The 21,522-nt window shown below is 35.8% G+C and overlaps 1 protein-coding gene across 1 annotated transcript in view; it reads right to left on the bottom strand.

Moving 5' to 3' along the window:
• Positions 1 to 397: 397 nt before the first annotated feature.
• Positions 398 to 21,522, bottom strand: part of LOC104405148 (mirror-image polydactyly gene 1 protein-like) — a gene marked incomplete at its 3' end in the record, with an annotated part of 39,488 nt that continues 18,363 nt past the window's right edge. Inside the window, exons 4-8 of the mRNA XM_010013760.1 lie at positions 19,151 to 19,286; positions 18,146 to 18,251; positions 5,765 to 5,894; positions 828 to 861; positions 398 to 568 (exon numbers count right to left, since the gene is read on the bottom strand). Coding sequence (XP_010012062.1) covers positions 398 to 568; positions 828 to 861; positions 5,765 to 5,894; positions 18,146 to 18,251; positions 19,151 to 19,286 — 577 coding nt within the window. The remainder of the gene's footprint in view (positions 569 to 827; positions 862 to 5,764; positions 5,895 to 18,145; positions 18,252 to 19,150; positions 19,287 to 21,522) is intronic.

The following is a 21,522-nucleotide window of genomic DNA, read 5'->3' as shown; positions in this document are numbered from 1 at the left end:
TTTTTATCTCCTGAACATAAAGCAACAAAGAGACGAATAGCTTGCATTGTTGCATGTGTTACCAATTATCTTCCTTTAATCCATGTTTCTGCCACGTATAACTCTTTACAAATCCTTGAGTCCCAGTTAACTGTTACCCAGTGTATTATACCAATATAGCATACTACAAAACTAAGCTCTTAATAGCTTTTTAGATTGGTCAATACACTGAAAATTATTTTGCTTTAAAAAACAGGAGACAGCTAGTGCTCAGGTGAATCATTAATCAGTCCTTTACCACAAGGGCTCTCTTTGAGATTTTCAATAGAGAAAAGTCAAAAAAAAAAAAAAAAAAAAAAAAAGAAAGAAAGAAAGAAAGAAAGTGGTATTGAGTGCTTTCATACTTGTAGAGACTTACTTGGTACAAAGCAGCATCCCGTTGTTCTATTACTGCATTCATTTCCTCAGCTATTATTTTCTTTTTACGTTCTTTGGTCCTGTGTATTTGATTCAGAATTATAGCTCCGTTCTTCAGTATATCTATTCCTGTGTCTGCATTGTTTATTCTGTTCAGTAATTCCTGTAATGTCTACCAACAGCATTATACGTTAGTCAGACATGAAGTTTTAATATATTTTATTTAATATAGGGTTTTAATTAATAGGCACATGTGAATTGTAAATTGACTGAGTGAAGTTATTGAATTTTCATATTGCAGCAAAGATGTACATTATTAGTGTGTCAATTCTTCTTTTTCCCACATCTTAGTTCTTGAAACCCACTCAATTGAACTTAAGCCTCTAAGATATAAGACTGACATCAAGAAATCTCCTCAGAGAATGGCTTACCATGTCATTTTCTTCAGGGTTAATATTTTCTAGCCTAGAAAAAAGGGACACAGAAAGCCTGATCAGTAGCATTTCCTTAGTGCAGCAAAATGAGTTCGCTTTTTAAATCTTTAGAACCTCAAGTAATTTCATTCTACTAGTCTTTAGAGTCAACCATGACACTGAACATATTAAAGTGCCACCTGCTCGACTCCATCTTTCAATAATGCTCCATATCTTCGGCACTGACTTCAGACTGTTAAGTTATTAATGTTTACTGCTATATATGACTACAAGGATCAATTGTTCATATGTGCTTAGATGAAGAAAGTTCCCCAGTGATAGAAATGACTGATGCTTTTATTGTATTTATTTCTGGGCTTACAACTTTTACCTCACGTTGTATTTTTGTTGTTTTTACTGCACCCCAAACGAAACAGGACAGGACTTCTGTGGAGAGTTCTGGGGTGGGGTTTTTTTTTGGGGTTTTGTTTTTTTTTTGGTTGTTGTTTGTTTGTTTCATTTTAAAGTAATTCTTTTTTTCCACCTCTCTCTTCCAAAATGAGGAAAAAAACCTAGTTGAAGTTTCCTCAGATATATTTTGATTTTATATCTTGCAAAAAATAGCAAGCTAAGCCAAGTCTCTGCAAGCCCCTTATTTAATTCTGGAACAAACCCCTCCCTTCTGCACTTTCCTCCCTTTCTATTTCAATGGGACATATATTGACCTGTCAAATACAAAGATGATATGAATTTAGTCATACAGCACTGAACACAGGCTATACAAAAGCAGTGAGTCGTAGCACAAAAATCTAATAAATGACATAGTATGCATTTTATTTTACCCAAGGTTAGTTATATGGACAACACATTACTTAAAACTTATGTGTATTTTAAAATGGACAAGACCTCTTTTCTGGAAAAGTGAGCATATTAAATTTACCTTACTGCTCCATTGCTAGTTACTTGATGGTGATTCCTGCTAAAAGTAGTTCTGTTGCTAGCATATAATATTTTAAAAGACAGACATAGTGCCATTAAATAGCTAGTAAACAGCAACACACACTTTTCCAACAGTGCTACGACAGGTGCTGCTCTGAAGCCAAGATTTTGGCTAGTAAACATCATAGAGGACTTGACAACACACCAGCACCTTTTACATTAAAGCATTAGTTTTATCAGATAACACAACATAAGGCATACGAAATCAACCAGTAGAGAAATTAATTCTTTAAATAAAAAATAAAGAGTTCAGAATGTACTACCAGTGTACAACAGCTGGTATATTTATATGGAATTCACAAGCAGTATCTACTCTAACATATATAGTCAACACCAGAACTAAACAAAATAAAAGCTAACCTTTGCTGGGTTTGACTTGTATTCATAAAACAACACAAATCATAAAATAACAAACATATAAGACCAAATTTTCAGAACTGGCTCCTTGACTTGGCTCCTTGTAGAGTTTGTTACTGCTTTAGGTTTTTACATTGCTTTAAGTGCCACTTCATGTGGGACTTAAAAATGGATCCCCAGCTAGTTTGTATTCACAATGAAAGAAATGGTATTTGTCAAAGTAAATTGGCAGGACTGACCTGGCCTCTCTGGAGGACTTCTACCCTGCTAAAAGTGTGGGTCAACAAAAATCACCCAGCTGACCAACAGGCTGCATAAACAAGACACCTTAGGGGGACATGGGGTTGGGAAAAAGAACAGGAACTTTTACCATTACATACAGCCCTTCTGCATACTACTGCGAGACGGGGTCTGTCTGGAGGTATACATACACCTCATTAGGTGACAGTATTTTTAAAGAAGCAGCATCCGGAGCTGCGTATTTGCCCTGCTGCCTCTCCCTGTGCTGCGCACAGGCAATAAGCAACCCTTAGATCTCAGGATTTTAAACAGCAGTAAACAAGAATTCCTTTGCCCCCCATTTCTACATGCATTCTGCTAACATAACCCATATGGCCAACAGGACTGAAAGAATTTTGGTTGTTACTGTTAATTAATGACAACAGAATTGCTCCAGATGCTAATTTAAAGAAAGCATTAAAGCATTTGATAAAGGTTGACAGGCTGTTCAATACTGCCTTCTTGTAAAGATCTCTGATTGGAGTAAGTCCAAAGCAGACGGAAGGAGTGACCTGTGCTCTAAAACTTTATGAGTGCAGCACAAGTAGCCAATGCTTTTTAAAAAAACCCAAACCTCTATGTGCTTCACATCCGAGATAGAGAACATGACCTTTTGAACCACCAGCAGAAAATACTAAGGGTGGTATCTGGAAAAGTTCCAAGATTCCAGAAGAAACTCCAAAATTAAATAAAATAAACCCAGTCCTTTAAGGCTTATCCCATCACCTCTATTCCTTCCAAAGGATTAGTGGAGTGGTAAGGTGAACTCAAACAAAAAAATTCCATTCAGCCACAGTGATAAACTACTTAGAACGAAGAGGCTGAGAAAAGTAATCCCCTCATGGGGCTGACTCTGCTTCTGAGAATGCAGCACCTCAATTTGACTCTTCTCTGTCACAGTCCTGGCTTTCCCCTCCCATTGCAAAATGGCAGACATCCAGGCAGATATAGAAACGCATGTCTTGTCACCTCAGCTGAGATACTACCACAGTTAATAAAGATGCCCAGTGTTCTGAAAAGCCTGAGTGCTGGAGCCAGGCTGATGTTCAAGCAGGAATCTTGGCTCCACTCAACCATTTCTTTTTTGCAAGGTATACAGCTGCGTGAATAAGCATCCTGTAAACTTGGAACAAGTGGACAAGAAGAAAAGCAGCTGAGCATGATGGAGGCAATCCTGCCTTCTTGGCTCTATAATGTCCCAAAATCTCAAAACCAGCAAAAAACTTTCTTAAAAAAAAAAAAAAAAATCCCTCCCAACTGCCCCACAAACCAGTAATGACCACAAGAAATGTAATTTCCTGGGCTTGACTCTTCCCAATGACTTGCCATTGCCACAGTCGGTCTCTGTAATACAGAATGGGAGACCCTGGAAAATATTGCAACAGTACACATGCAGCCTGGCAAGGACAATTCCTTTGAATTAAATTGGTTTTGTCCCATTGTCTAGCGTCCTGGTTAGTCCATTGTAATTTTTACCTGTTGTGTTGGTGTTCTCCACAGGGAAATCTCCAATACCAATTCTGAAACTGTGAATGGCAAGTCCTCTCTATAAAGCATCAGAAAGAGCACCCAAGTGGATAACAGTGACAGTTGCTATTCTCTAGGTGATAGCTATAAAATACAATAGCTTTGCTACAAGCTATCAGCCAGCCAGGGGAATTGTTGACCCTGTCCTTGGAGCAAGAACTTTTTTGTCATTGCCAGGGTACCCAGTGCCTTCTGCAATGATGCTCTTTTGGGGAAGGTAGAATGCATTTTCTCAGAGAAACTTTCTTCTCTTTTCTCATCCTTCTGCTTAGAACTGAGTTGGTCTTCCAGTATGCGAGTGAAGCAGACAGAAGGGGTTGAGGGGTAAACAAGTGATTCAAGTGTGTCTATGGATTCCACAGAATACACAACAATGCACCTCTCACACACTGAATAACCTGTGATTTCTTCCAGAAAACCAAAAGTCATTGACCAGGGCTATCAACCAGAATAATTAATTAATAATTAATAATTAAGATCTTGAATTTAAGCTAACAGCTTCTACATAGTTTCATTTGATGTTTGGGGCCATACAAAACTTTCTTGCTTTCTTTACTCTTGGAGCACAGAGAATTAGAAGAGGGACAGAAGAAATTGAGAAGACTGAGTAAGGCTCATGGTTATGATGCCTCTTAAAGGAATTTAAAGCATGTTTGTAATTTCCTCAGAGATTGATGCAAAGAGCAAGATTTCAGATGCACATACGCCATAATGAGCTCTGTAGAGACATTTACTCTAACAAACCATGCACTAATTCTTGTGGGAATGGAATCTTCTAATCCTGCTGTTGAGCCATATTTACAAGCTGTGACAAACTCTAGTAACTTACAAATTTCACAGAGTAATGGTGCACAAACAATGTGCAGATTACTGAAATTTATTTAGATATCATTCTGTGGCCTTACCTACTAAAACAGTCCAAAGATGATGACTGATTTTCAGCCGTAAAGAGAGAAGAGTGTTCTTAGCAGAATCAATTATTTAAAACATTTAATTAACTAACAACTGCACCTATACAGTCTCCTACCATGAGAAACTTCTCTGCTTTGCATATCTTTTGGCAGAAAAATAGGAGAAATTTCTCAGCCACTCTAGACTTCAAAGGACTACCATCGATGGTGGCCAAGATGACCACAACTTGGATGGAGAAGAATTACATGGAGAGGCAAACTGTAGCTTCAGAGCTGCCTATATCCTGAACTAAGAAACTATTCTTGATCTTCCTCTCCTGACTTAAGTTTTGTTTAACATGAAATTGACTATTTTTGTTGCATTAGCATGGCATACATAAAACTCTATGAAGTATTAATTATATCCTTACTGCCTTACAAACTGCTCCTACACTGGAGATAAGAAAAACATCCATATATTTTTACTACATCACCCACCTTGTCAATAGAAATTTTTTCTGAAGGAAATGTCTAGTGGGCTTAAAGGCTTGATTGATTTCCTATACATTGCAACTTCTGACTGACATTCTGGTATTCTCTGTCAAAAGATCCCTATGAAATGTCGCATTTGTCTTATTTATGCCTGAATAAATCAATACCAAAGCTTTTGATTATATTTTTAATTTTTCAAACCAAAATTACTCACCTCTCAATCTCCACAGAAAAATATGGTCTCATAGGATGGCTAGCAAATTAATCTGTAGCACAGTCCGACTAGCACTAGCCTGGTATGCCACATTAGAGAAGTTTGTGCAAACTTTTCCCATATAATCACTGTCAGTTTATGACAGTCAGAGACTTGACACACAACTTCTTTGTACAGGACAGGAAAAGTATACTTACTCTTTGAGACACTCTTCTAAATGCTGGACTCGTAGAAATGCTTCATCTCTCTCTTCATTGGCTAACCTAAGCCTTGCCATGACAGCCTCATCACGTTCCCGTTGAGCAGAATAAACTTCCTCCACTAGAGCTGCAGAAGTAACCAGTATGTTTAACAAACAAGTTTGACAAGGAAAGACACTATTAGATGCACTTACATGGGCCTTCGCCAGCATCTCCTAAAATCAACATTTCTCCACTGACCTTGGATTACTCTGGATAAGGTCTATATTACTCTTCAGACACAACACTGAATTGCTGTTGATTGCTAAAATGAATACTTTAATGAATGAAATAAAGCTATGTGTTTTCACATTCACCTCTGTATAATCAAGCAGGGCAATGAAGTGATTTGCTTTGCATTCTGAATACTTGCTTAATGGAAAAGTAATTCTTAAAGCTCAGAATCATGAGACACTAGTAGGTTTCTTCTAGGACATGGAGTTAAAAGTAATGATCCATTAAAACTACTTCTACTGTCACGCTGCTTCCTATCAGTGTGGCATACTGATATTAAATATTAAAAATTCTAATATTTTCATACTCTGTCTCTGGTATCACAACAGTGGCACAGCTGGCATCTATCCTTCTCTGGCAAGCCTTTTCTTTATTGTGTAATATACTGTTATATTATCTGTTTCGGTATACATGGACCTTGGAGTATTAGGTGCCAATAAACTAAGATTTACTGTCTATCCTTGGGAGCAAACTAACACCTTCAAGTCATTCCTCATCCTGAACTTACGTTTTCTCCCTGCCTTTCCCCTGTCAATATGTCTAACACCATCTCTGGCACACTGCCAGAATCCTTACCTCGACCCTGCCTACACTAAAATCTTTATTCATACTTTCATCATTTCCCTCTGCAATACTGCAAATCTCTCCTCTCAGTCATTGTAAAACCCTGCAGTCGAAATAGTTAGGGACCTTCAGGATGCCATAGTAAGACCGCTGTCACTCCAAGACAGAGGACTGTATCCTCTCGAATTGTCACAGGCACCTCCAAAAATCTCAGCTGAAGTCTGTGAGTTCCAGAATTCTCCATGCTCCCGTTCTAGTCTGCCAAGCTGATGTTTAGCCACAGTCTCCTAAGACCATACTACAGTGTCTTTTAAATGTTGGCATTTGTTTCTCAAGCACTTCATGTATTAAGCCATTGCTGCTGGGCTTCCTTAACTGCTTCAGAACTCTCTGCCCCTCTCTGAACCACTCCTTATATCATTAAGTTAAGATGTCAAAGGAAGGCTTCCTCCCTCTTCACTCTCGCCTAGAGCTCTTACCCCTCCATTCTTACCTCAGTTGATGTCAACTTTGTTGCCTTCATACGTTAGTTTATTCTTACTTCGCCTTTGTACATTGTTGTATGAAAACTTAATAGAGTGATAGAACATAAAACACTTTATGGTTCTTCATAGAATAGAAAAATAGGAACATAGTAGTACATTTTGGTAGCAGCTATATTGCTGCCACACAATACACTTTAGCAGTACTGAAAAAAAACCCCACCAAATCCAAACTCCCCAACTAACTGAAACACACAAAGTGACAAGTTTCTGTACAGTTCATAAGGAGCTAAAACAACCAGGGACATAAGACAACTGAGAAGATGAATATTCATCTCCCAAGAGATGAATTAGGAAGATGTTCAAAGTAGGAAAGCAATCCTCTTGTTCTCAAGCTGGGGAGAAGAATGTTCCTGAGGAGTAAAGAAACATTTTTTGCAAGTCTAGCAAAGGTTGCATGATAACAGTAGACTGGACAAAAGATGACAGGAAAAGGCTAAATGTTACTTCTGGAAGTTCAGTCCCTCCTCTCACAAAAATCAGCAGAGGAGTTGCAAACCTAATCAACAGGCCAGACCTGTAACGAGTTATGTCCCATCAAAACAACAACAAAACCAAACCAAAACAAACCAACCAAACAAAAGAATATTCATTATGAGAAGCATAAATCTCTGATTTAATTCTCTCCTATTTAAGTATTTACTCTTTCCACAAGAATAGTGTCTCTTCTTGAAGGTCTATTTACCCTGTTTGCAACAAGAGAGCTTTGCTTGATGTGGAATGGAGAAACTAAGGCACGAGTAAAGCAGCTGCAAAGCTGCATGCACACAGGCATAAGTTTGCACCACTTGCAGAGGTTGAGTCCAGTATCTGCAAAGGTAGGTGGCTCAGCAAGAAAAGAACAAGGTGGGTGGTGCATTTCAGCTCACCAGGCCTCCACTTAGGCTTCTGAGATCTGTAGTGGCAGGGAAATCAGTGCCTCAGCATTGACTACATAGCTAAGCTGCAGTCAAACGGCTATGTCCTGTTTTGGATCTGGAACACACAAGCAGTTTAATTCTGTATGATAATTATTACCTACCTGTACCTTAACATATTTTTTTACTATAGTTTTCCAAGTCAATTATGTCAGTTTATCTAGCATCATGTCAGAGGCACTACACAGAGAACCCTTTCCATAAAGCTGCAAGTGGAAACATTATGAAATTTTCATAATGAAAACAATCACTGGAACGAACAAAAAACTGTCTAAATTCACTGAAGATCTGGCACTTACTACTTTTCTGGGGTTAATTAGTTTCCAGATTAGTTAGCTTCTTTCTAGTCTCTTTGAGTGCATCCCTTCTTCTGCCAGACCTTGTAACACGCCTACCTCAGCACAGAAAACCATAATTAGCTGACTGTTACAATGGATTTTGAGCATATAGGTCCACTTAGAGGTACTGTGTTTTGGCATATCTAATTGCCTCTCTGTGTAACTATAACTAGTGGTAATAATGACCATACAGGTTTTTAAAAAACAGATTATTGCTTATTTGTCCTTAAACCAAAGTAATACATAACAGTATGAAAACATTCAGAAAAAGTTACTTAAACATTCAGCTTATCTCAAATCTTCCCTTCCCTGATAGCAGCCCAGAGGCTAATTGCCTTGAACAGTGAACCCTTCCCCCACCCAAAAGTCCATTACAAAATACTGTCTTTTAACTATTCTCTATGGAAAAACAGTTTAAATTGAGCAACTCTTTCTTGTTGTTTTCTTGACCTTCCACTAAATTAAGGCATTGGAGTAAATATCCCAATGACCAGATCCACCAGCTACATTAAAAAAAAATAAAATATTGTAGTAGTTCCACATCAACTACAAGTGTCTAGCTTTTGCTTTTATTTTCTAAAAGTAATACTGCAATTTATTTTTTTCATATTAACACAGATCAGGGAGAGTGTAGAAAATCATGTAAGATGCCTGCATGGTAAAGTAAGATTTTCAAAAGATAAAAAAAAGAGATACTTAGTTACATGGCATTTTATACCATGTAGCAATACTGACAACGACCACAAGAAATAACTAATTTAAAAAATACCTAATGTCTTCAGCTAACTCATTTTAACAATCTACACAAGGCTAACTCACCTGATACTTTTAACAGCCAAATCTTCTGTTAAATGTAGGTTAGACACTTCTGTTACCTGATGCCTATGCATTTCTGGCTCTATTTAATGTTTCACAAATTTTTTTATTTTATTTTTTTTAACATTATATGGAATATTAGAATAGCTACATAGTTGCAGGTAGCCCAAAGCATGATGCTGTTAACAATAACATTCACCATTCAGATTAAGCTATGGATGAGTCACAACTAAAAGTTCTGAACTGTAAGGATCACAGGATTCTTCAAATAAGCCACTGAAACACATATACCATTGGCTTGTAATGCAGCAGCAAACCAAAACATTTTGTGTCATATTTAGGAAAGTACACGAAATGTAAGCTGTCCAAATGAAGCCTATAGGAGAGTGTGACATAAAAATCCTGCATACTAAAAAAAGGTAAGGAATATCCAGATTATCATACTCATGCTCCTTAAAAATGCCAGACAAAAACTGAGAGTAACTAGTCAGGCTGCTAATTCCCTTTCGAGATATGGCATATCCAGCAAAAAACTAGCCCCATGCTGGCACACTGACTTGATGTCTGATGCAGTTAAAAAAGTGATCCAGCTACTTAGTCACCAACTGCTCTGGTCGACACCATGAGGTTTTTCTTGGAGACCTTCCAACAGTGCACCAGCCAACCCTATCCTGTTTACCTTGAGGCTTGACCAACAAGAAACATAAATTCTTACAGAACTCACGTTTCAAGCAAGAAAATGTCACACAAAAATGAAGCATGAATAGTTAAGTATTAAACTAAAATGAATTATTTCATTTACTAATTAATATACATACAATGACATTCAAGAGTTACAATATTTAAAACTCATAGCGCTAAATTAAAAAAAAAAAAAAAAGATTATTTTCCAATGCTTGCAAACATTCTAATATATAAAAACATGACATTACTATTTAGTTGCATAAACTTTATTTGCTTTGGAATAATTTAATAACATCTTTCTTCTAACTAAAACCCCTGCATACCCTAAAACAGCTCTTTATTTTAAAAGAATCATTATGCTAAACTCATCAATTCTAAAACATTTTTAGTTTTTAGTAAAGAAAACAATTGTAAACAGAGAGCTTTTGTAAGGTAGATAGCTATTACAAAGTTCACTTAGAAAATCAATATAGCATTTTAGCTGGAATTTGCTCATTAAACACCCACAGCTCTAATGCAAATTATGATGGAATGAATAAAGCAAATACATATGCTTCTTTCTTTTTATTAAATGTAAAATCTACTGTTAATTGCATCTGGTATGTCATATAAACTTTTCTCCTTAACTATTAAATGGAAGCTTTTACAAAAGTCATTAGAGATTCTCTTTCTTTGACTTGTATAAATTTCAATATTTGTTCAGTAAAGGTTCACAGCAGTTAAATTACATTAACAAATATTATTAGCTACTATGTAAGCCAACTAAGTAAAATACTTATATTGCAGGTAAAACAAATCAATGGATGTTTACAATAATATTTGGATATGTCCATTTTTAAACAAGCTTATCAAATATCATGTAATTCTTAGTCAAATGAGAGAGACTCAAAGTAGATTTTTTCTTCCCAAATACTCAAATTTGTTTAGTAAGCTAATTGTTTTCTAATATGGGCAAAAGTAAATATGAAGAAGATGAACCATACTGAGTATGAGTTTACTGAGTCAAAGCAGTGTACATATTTTCTTAGTTGAACCTGATTCTTTTGGCAAACCTATCTTTTATACTTTTTAAACTACCTTTAAAATACACCAGTAGCGAGAAAGTGTATTGGAAATCATTCTAGTTTAAACAGCATTTTTCATGATTTTTCAAACAACAGAACCTTGGGGGAAGGGAGGAAAGCACAGTTCCCAGGAAAAAAAGTCTGTTTGCTGATTTCCTGGAGGTCATCTGTGCAAATAAAAAAACTGAATAGCAGAGGCAAGAATGAAGAAATAGTTAGAATTTAAAACATCTATGGCAGGTGAAATTACTTCATGTTACTCATTAAAAAATGTAAAATCCAGAATACAGACCAGACCTCATAAGGAAAAGATGAGATCATTACCCACACCACTATCTCAGAAGATATAGTATATATAACACTATAATAATTAGCTTTCAAGACAAATAAGTTTTACAGAAATAACAATATTTTGGACTTTGCCAGGTGTTTGAAATTAATAAATATGATGAAATACTGCTTTTGGCCTTGGACTACATGCAAAAAAGTGATGTAAAGAAATAGTACAATTAAAATTTTGCTACTTGTTTTCGTAACTAGCGCTAGTTAGAATCATCAGTTACTTCCAAGAAAAAGACATGGTGAGAAAGTTTTTCTGTTAGTAACAATGTATTGTTGCAGAAGGTCAGGGTTTTGCAGTTTAAGATTTAGTATTTAAGATCAGTGTTTCCTGAACAATAAATGACTTGGTATTTTCTTTGGCATTGATTCTGGTACATTCAAAGTAATTTTACTGCTTACACCGCTATAGCACAGGAAATACAAATGAGATAATACATTTTTACAAAAAACTCAAATACTCCAGAATTGACTGAATAATAATAAAAATATTTTTGATGTGCGATTCAACTTCAGTTTCATACAGATATTTAGCTCTAATATAGGAGTGAATTTTGACCTTATGAGAATAATGAGGCAAAGAATATTTTCTGTTTTCTGCCTTTTGGAGGTGTGTATTATTCTCAAGGAAAAGTAGAAACATGAAAGAACTTGCTTGGCCAAGTCATACTTAGAATTCAAGATTCCTGTAATGATCTTTTTGTTTATCCTCCTCAGTTGCTTCCATGAAAAAACTGTCAGCTGAAGTTTATCCTACAGAGTGGTTTAACTGAAGCTTTTTAGGGATTCTGTGTTTTCACTTTGGATTTCTGAGTAGCAGCTACACAAATGTGAGGAATTAGTGAAGTATATTTGAGAAAAGAGTTGTTATGGCTACTTGCTTTTTAATTTTCAGCAGTCCACCCATTCCTGTCCACCATTGCTAGATTTCTGCCTGTCTAATCACGGTAGTACTTGGAAATTATCCTTCCCATTTCCAAGTGGGTCACCATTTTAAAATTTTATTTAACCATATGAATATATGCTTGTACTCCTTGCAGAAATACAAACATGTATGTATTTGTTATCCAGTCATATTAGAAATCAAATTCCTCTGAGACTTCTTTCTACTGTGCTCACAATTCTTAAATAAGAAGTCAAATTTATCATAGCCAAATAAACAAAAAAAGATTTAGTGCATTGCTATGAAAGCCTTTAAAATGTGTCTCTGGGCATACATGTTACAAAATGCAGATAATCCCTAGAAATGTTCAAAGCCTAAGGCCCTTACACAGTTCTCATTCAGGTTAATGGCAAACCACCACGAGCTCCAGGGCTGACTGTTGGCTTAAAAACAGTGCTGAAATGTTCTATTACGAAACAGACAACTTAAGTTCCTAGCTTTTTATTTGAAAGCTACCATTCATTTACTTTCAGTTGTGACCTATAACTGAAAAATAAAAGCAAAATAGTGATAAGAAGATCATAGGAAAACTACTTAAGAGTTTTCACCGGTCTATACAAAGAGTTATAGACTACAAGTCATTTACACCTAAATGTGACTTCACAGATAAAACAATCTGAACAAACACTGGTAGAATACAGTGACTTCTTTATTGCCTTGTGTTTGTGGGATGTATTTAGTGCATAGCATTCATCTGCTCCTACATTTCCAATGCTATAAACAGAATGTTCTTAATCAAAGGCTAAAGTTGCTTAGTGGCAGCTCTGCATAGGGTTTTCTTTTGTCTACTCAGATCCCAATTCAATTAAAAAAACAAAATAAAGTGGGAAAGAATAGGAGAGACTATTATACACAGACCCCACGGCAGTTCTTGTGAAAACCAATCCCTGTACAATACTTAAGCCTCTGTTTCTAATACACTGAACACAGCTGACTTCAAAATTCAAACCATAATGCTGTTAGACTTTTTTTAGTGAATAATTACTGATGCCTAAATATTTACTTTAGGAGGAAAAATATAAATGTTGTATTAAAGTTTGCAGGTTATAGTTTGACAGGTTAAGAAATAGGTTATTTGTAGGCATTTTTATTCCTGAATGAACCCTAATTCTTTACATTCCTCTAGCACTGCAGTGGGGAAGACAGAAGGGCCAGACTAATCATAAAAATATGCAGAAGATACTGGCTTGCTTTTTACATACAAGCTCCACCCATAAGTAGCATAGTAATTTACATTTTAACCTATACAAGGTCATTGTATACTTCAGAGCATTGTACTTCAGAGCACTGCATGCAACTTTTTGACAATCAACAATTTTGTCAATCTGAAGGCAAAATTGCATTGGTTCAAGTTAAACTGTTAAAAATTAAGCCAGTCACAACACCCCCATCTTGGGGGTGGTTTTTGTCCTTTAGATAGATTGTCTGCCTTCCAATACAGAGGCTTCAAATCCTAATGCTATTTTCAAAATTCTGTTATTTACCAGGAAATATTTTGAAAAAATATTCAGGAAACAGTTTTGCGTAGTAAAGCATTAATAGGACACCCTCCCTAAGAACTATATAGACTATATATACAAATGAATTGTGCACAGAAAACTGAGTTAGGAAGTATATGCATTACCTACTTAAACGGTAAAATATCATTCATGTTTTGGTTTATAAACACAAAGGTTGGGAACTACTGGGTTCTTTTGGCTAAAGCCCAATATTGGCCTTATTTCAGTTTAATTGGAAGAGGATCTTGAATTCATCTTCTCCATGAGATATCAGGAACCTGGATTTCTGTTTGTACCAAAGGTTAATAAGAAATGTGTCTGCAAAAGTCAAACAGCATTAAATACCAAAAACTGATTATTATTCTGCAGGAGTTGTTCTGTCATTCATAATCTCTCCATGCTCCAACCTTCCACAGCTAATCTTTAATGGATGACATGCAAGAAAGAAAAATAACACCTTAAAAGGGACTCTAAAGTGAGCTTTGAAGAAATGGAAAATACTTTTCCCTGGTGCTGGAAGTTATTGCCACCCAAAGTTTATTACTGGCCAGATTACTTATTTCCTCTTACGTTATGGGATATTAAATCAAACTAACTCTAAGCTAACAGCCACTTGGATATTTGTTTTCATTTGTGCTGTTAAAACTATTGCATATGCATTCTGTGATTATTTTTCAGGCTGAATTAGGAAACTTCAAATAAAATTCATGAACATTTCTATACCATATTCAAGAGTTCCAAATTACCACATATCTAAATTCTCCGCATTTTTGTAAAAACAGACCTGAAAAAAAGGACTTCAATTGCAGGTATATTGCTGTAGTTTCCAAGAGACTGAAAGCGGTATAACTTATACAGTATTAGAAGCACTGCTTTCCCCTTTTTCCACACTGTATTTCCTATCATTACCCTGGTCTTTTAGAAAGCATCTTCAGAACACTAATACAGCTTTCAGGCAGTGCCTAGCAGAACTAGCAGGGCTGGACTCAATTCACTTCTTCCTGCTAAGCTGACTGTGATTTAAAGAAGTACTAAATTTTGGCAACATTACTATTAGATACTGGAAAAAAACCAAACCAAACAACCCCCCACCAAAAAACCCCCACAAACAAACCTACTCCCATCCCCCAAACTAAAATAGCCCTTGATACAGAAAGATTTAAGGAGAAACATTTTTTTATTAAATTTTCTTTCAGAATTATTCTTAGTCATAATATATATCACTATGATAGCAACAAAAACATTCCAAGAGACGAGGCTCTAATGCCAACTATGGTCTGTCTTGTTGAAGTAATGGTGCAAGTTACTGTGAGAAGACAGTATTTTTTTCCAGTCTAGAAAGGCTACCACTATGTTTTACAATTCTCACTTGCATTCATCCAGCTTTTTACTTTGAAAGTTCCTATAAAGCCCCTGTATAATTTTTGTGCTAGGAAAAAATTAAGTCACTTACTATGTCCATCTAAAATGAGATCTGTTGTCTCTGCTAGTTTCCCTCCCACAGAGTGCATCCATTCTCTTTTCTGTTCAGCATATGAAAAGTCTGCAGTCCCACATTTCAAGATTTGTCTACTCTTCACACTCTGTTCACATGTGATGGTCTCTCATTTCCTTACATTATCCTAGTCTCAGTTCTTTTATGATTTGCTCTTCACTTGATTTTCCTGACGTTGCCTCCACCTTTGTTTTAATTCTCTTCATGATGGGGAGTAAAACTAATGGTACTTTCTGATATTGGCTTATAATGAGAGGAAATCCAACAGAAGAATAACGAAGAAACAGCAGGAACCTGTGGCAGCTATGACCACCAGAAACAATAGTCTCTAATGCTTAAAGGCCTGCAAGCAAAACTGAATTTCCTGATTTTTGCTAGCCATAAGCTACCTGACACAAACAGGGACCCAAGGAAGTTGATTTTCCAGGAAATTGATTTTCCAGGCTAGCAAAATAACCCCCTTCTGAAAATAGGATATTTATTGCACACAATATTAAACTTTCTCTTTCATCATGTATAACTTTTTCTCATTCCCTTATGAAGCATTTCACAGATTTATACTTTTTCTCTTCACTTCTTCCTTTGAGCAAAGTAAAAATCATAAAGTGACAAGCTTTGGATTATTTTTTTCTTAAGACTGTTGTAAGCTTTATTTTAAAAAGGCTTTTGTCTTCAGCTTTTCTATTCTTTACACAGGACTTGTTTAAGTAAAAGCCATCAATTAGAGAGTTACATTTTAAAATAGAATTGTAATATTCCTCAATGTAGATAACATTTTTATGGTGCTCCTTTCAGATTTTTATTTTTTTTTTATAATATAATTTTGTGGAGTCATTTTCTTATCATAAAGTCAGTACTAAGTAATAAAAATGCAAAACACCCATATTTACAAGCTTCACTCTACCATGTGCTATACACTGCAGTAATTAAACATTAACTAGCAACATGAAATCAGAGCAGCATGTGTTCTCCTTTCTTCAAAAGACATAACACAAGGGGAAAATGTTGTTCCTTAAATCCACTGAGTCTTCTTTATTAGGTTCTGCTTGTCCATTAGAACTCTTCCTAAACCTTTAATAAGAGACACACACACGGACCTCCAGAAATTCAGTTTGGTTCACATCATCACTGATTTAAAAACATTTATCCAAACTTAGTAATGTTCTTAGAACTGTAAGACAGGAAGCAAAACCCCCATGAAATATTAACAATGCTTCCTTTTAGCAAACAGCTTAAGTAGTAAGGAGCCTCTTGCCCCCTCTCTCAGCATTTAAAGGATTTCATATTTCCTGAACTCGTAAAAGGAGAAAAAAAGGGTATTTCTTAAAGGTTATCATTATCACACATTGTAGCTCTCATTAAAATCTGGTTTATTCTTCCTTTCAAAACGGTTTAACTATGTTAATTATTATATCCGTATTCATGCCATATTATTTTAAGAGAATATTGTGCTTAGGACATAATTAGAAAGTTTAAACACTAGGGTAGGAAAAAACAATTTACTAACAAACATTTCAACTGCATCCATAAAAATGAAACTAAACATGTTTTTGACACACATTTCTTTCTAGGTTTTAAGGAGCAACAAACACGTAATAATGGAAAAATATTCTCTTTGATGAAGTACAGAAGTAAAACACTCTTTAAATATCCAGGAACAAACACAGAACTTGGGATTCAACCCAGACAATTTGAATTAGCTTTCAGCTGTTGGATATAGCTGATAACCAGTGCAGATTTTTTTCCTTCTGAAAATAAAGCAAGCATTTTATGTAAAACGGAATAAGAATAAAATTATGCCTGAATTTCAATTTGTTTCATAATATGTATAGATTTACTATTTCTCCACCACAGAAAATCTAGGAACTCTCTTCCATCTATAATATACACAGAATACTGTATTCTCAGGAGTTTGGCATTAAGTGGATATTCAGCCATCTGTTTTTTTCAGCTGAAGAGTTTATTTTCGGCTTCATATTCCTGAAGATAGTTAGTCCTCCATTCAGTACCGGTATTTTGGGGACAGGTATTAGGGCTATTAACATTATGTGAAGTGTGCATGGTCTATAACGACACAATTTTACCTAGCTTACACTTTATTTATGAACATTACGATATAAATTTCTAAAAGCACTCCCAATAATTTAGTTGAAACACTTTGAGAAAGACCTCAGAGAGTTTTTCTTCCACTGGGTATGTTGTACACACAGTCACTTTTCAATAATAAAAATACTCAGCTTCATTACTTCAGAAATTTCCAAAACTGTAGAATACAAATTGTCTCCATTCTTGTATGTCTACCCAAAGAACAATTAACAACAAATATAAGCATACATTCACTTTTGACTATAAACGTAAAACCCCATTAATTTTGAGAATTTACATAAACTTCACTCACTGGAGACATACCATCACCATACAAAAGTTCATTATAACTACCAAAAGAAGAGATTTTTCAAGAAAAGTGCAGGTTTCTAGTTGAGGTGAATGTGTGACTATGTCCATGCATGGGGAGGGGGTAGTATTGCTCTGAAGGAGCTAAAACAATAAGTGGTATTTGAACTGCTGGTTGAAAGGTAGAGGCACTGGTAATCATTATTTCCCCTTGTTTGTTCAGGACCTTCCAACAAAACAAACAACCTTTTTGTGATTGGATTGACATGGTGTTAACAATGCATTTAATGCCCAAATCAGTATGAATACAGGTAAAGCTCCTGCTAATACCAGTACCAGGATGTTAAAGCCACCTATTTTCGAAGCAACTCTAAACAACCATACATAAAAAAAGAGTCAAATCTTCCCTCCTTTAGCAAATAAAGCTAACATTCACTAGGCCACGTCATATAGCAACCGTGGGTACTGTATGAGCCATACAGCCATCTGTTAAACGCTTGCCTACTGTACCTGCAATCTTTTCTGCAATCTTTGCTTCTGTAGCTCTCTCTTGCAGTTCTAAGTCCAGTTTTATTGTCTTCAGCTCCTTGTCCTTTTCAGAAAGCTTATCTTCAAGCTGAATTGAACAAATGGACAGTAAGATTCTTACCTGGCTGAAACAGTCACCTAGCAAAAGGCTTTTGAATAATAGATTCTTACCCCCCAAATACAAACACTAAGCAATACAACAGAAGATCAATTAATTATTTATTTAAAGGACAAATGTTAAAAGTATCTTTTTTATCATCTGCCCTATCTTGCTGCACAAGACAAGCAGCAATGTGTGTGCTAGTATTTTTACCTGGGGTTCACTTCTTCAGCTATCACCAGCTTGCTAAGGAAGTTCAGAATTACATGGAATTTAATGCAGATGGTATCTGCATGAACAGCCTATTTCCAACCAATATACTGAGTACTGACATCACAGCCTGAATTGACTGTGGTGTAAAAACATAATTTTTCATGTGCCTCGCTAGATAGAAAACTGGTATTTCACATGTTGAGGCTTTTCTTTTAACTGTAAATTCACTAAATCTGTTCTTGGACAAGTATCTGAGCTTACCATTGAATATTCCATGACACATCATGGAAAGACTATAGACTTTTCTGTTATTTAGGCACATACAACCTCTACTAACACTAAAAGCAATGCAGCATGCAAGTTGAATGGAATTTTCTTCTCCTCAACAAAAAGGAGGTTATCACGGCACATTCATCATTTGGACCACAAGTTCCAGACTCTATTCATGAAATCCTGGCCTTGGTTTTGGTCCTCCTTGGTTATCATCTATGCTGCAAGAACCCATGTCACTGATTAAAAAGGACAAAGAGTAAGATGAATGCAGAATTACAAGAAAGCTATTGATTGGTGCACTAAAATAAATAACAAAACTAAATCAGGAATAGTTTAAAATGTATGTTTTGTAAGACTACCATAAAAGAGCAAATACTGTGATCTGAATATCTCAATTGTACCTTTTTATTTTTTTCCCTCAGAGTGTCCAATTCTTTCAAAAGGAATGCAGTTTCTGTTTTTCCACCTAAACTGGCAGCTTTACTCCATGAAGAAACAAATTCAGGAAGCATCCTATTAGCCTTTCTTTCTACGTTGCTGTGTTTAGGAGGGGGGGGAAACAAATAAATAAATAAAAATAATGCAAAACCAGTTCCTCCCTCCCCCAAAACAAAATACACATAAATAAATTACCAAAACTTGTTAACCATTGCAAATACATTAAATAGGCAGTAAAAGGGATGTCCTTCTATCACTTCTTAAATCTGTAATTCTGAGAAAAATCTGTTTATCTAGAATAGTAAATAAATATACTACCATACTAAGTCATAAACAGATGAATAAAAATTGGCTATGAAGCCTATAAACAGAAAATGCTTAATGGAAGCAAATATTACAAGCCTGTGCTTAATAGAGAGCAACAAAGTAATGAAACATTTGGGGATCAAATTGGTGCTCTGGTTAAAACAAAACAAATTCTTCAGTAGGATGGTCAATTCCACATTTAGCGAAATGATAATATCCAGAAGACAAGATATAGGAGTTCATCTTGAAGAAATCTGCAAAATTATGGTGATGGCCACAAAAATTCTATTTCAAGGTAAGACTTCTATAAAACTTCTTGACTATCCATTGATACAGATAACTCAGATATCACTCGTAAAATGGCAGCAAAATCAGTAGATGAATGGATTAGAAGGGGGATTAGCAAATCTTTTTAACATTTGCTTCCCTTACACATTTTCTGTTTACATGCTTCCTAGCCAGTGAGTCTTAAGTTGTAAGCTGCCAAAGAAAAGCTATACCTTCTGAACTATTTCTACTCTATACATTACTTTCATTATGCATAATTCACATCCTAGAAAGAAAAGGAAAGCTATCTCTTGCTCCAAAGAGCCATTCCCTTAGGTAGATCATTGTTTGTACTCAGCCACCCCTTTCTTCACCTGCTGCCACTGGATTTATTTTCTCTATGGTTCTTTAAGAAGGAAATTAAGACCTGTGCTCTGCAGGCAAACTGTAGTGCAACCCAAAGCACTTCAAATACAGGTAGCAGGCAGATTTGCATCAAAACATTATTTAGTTTATTACACTACATATGGGTTAGAAGAGCGCTTAAACTCCTTGTCTTCATTTTCAAGACCCTTCAAAGCCTATCCCATTTTTGTTCTGCCTAGCAAATTTCATTTAGTATTGTTTCAGACTGCAAGTGATAGATGTGTCTGGATACTATCACCCAGACATTACAAACCTCAATTTTTTTTTTGTGCATTTTCCGTGTTCAGTATCTACTTCCCTTGAACAAGTTTGAATATATCTCATAATCATCTTCCAATCCCTCAAATGTTTTCTTCTAAAAGAAAACTTGACAAGTCACATTGATGTTACACTAAGACCATCATCTACAATTCAAATTGACACTGACTCAACATTTCCTGGGTCATTCTATATCAAGATATTTTCTTACCTTATATATTAATTGAAATCTATTTGAAGGACAGATTTTGTGCAGCTTATATATAGCATCTATCACAATGAAGTTCTGGCCCTTAGCTTTAGGATCCTACATGCTACATATTTGCAGATGTGATGGTTCAACATGCTAACTGCTGTGGAGGGTCAGTCTCAGTGTTCAAGACCAGCTTGATTGCCAGTGTGAGTGACACTGGTGAAGGGTAGAAGCAACAACCTTTGTCTGACTCTGTGCTGGGCTGTACTTAAAGCACTCAGAATTATATTTGGCTTTTAGTGCAGGATGCATTGCCCTAGCAGCAAATCTCAGACTCTAATGCAAAAAAAGGCAAGAAGACAGATGGAAAAGTACTGTGGACTGGTCTTGGCCCAATGGATCGCCACTAGATCATATTAAAGATAACAAAATCAGGTGTAGAATCTGCCAGACAGGTGAAGAATTATAGTACATTTTTCAAAAGTACATCAGGCTTTGCAGCTTTGAACTCATTTTCAAAAACAACTCTTGTCACTCTCAGTTAAGTCTTGGGCTTCAGCATGCTTAAGTCATTCAAAACTATTAGCATGTCCCCTAGTCAGCTGAGTATACCTTCATATATTATGCCACATATAATATGAGTGTATATATTTTTAAGACTGTAGTAGAGGGCCGTAGCTCAGTATTGAAATTAATGACAATAGATGACCAAAATTAATGATATAATCAAATATCCAGAGTTGGTACTACACTTTTCAACCGTATTTGCCCTTCTCCAGATTCCTGTCATAGGCTGTCTACAAGGTATTATAGCTCCTCATCTTCACTGCACTTCACCTTGCTTTATTCCTGCTTCTTACTCACTTTCACCTTGCCTCATTCCTG

The sequence above is a fragment of the Nestor notabilis genome, unplaced genomic scaffold (assembly GCF_000696875.1).
Source record: "Nestor notabilis isolate BGI_N333 unplaced genomic scaffold, ASM69687v1 scaffold8704, whole genome shotgun sequence".
NCBI lineage: Eukaryota > Metazoa > Chordata > Aves > Psittaciformes > Psittacidae > Nestor > Nestor notabilis.
This window is presented reverse-complemented; position numbering and strand designations above follow the sequence as displayed.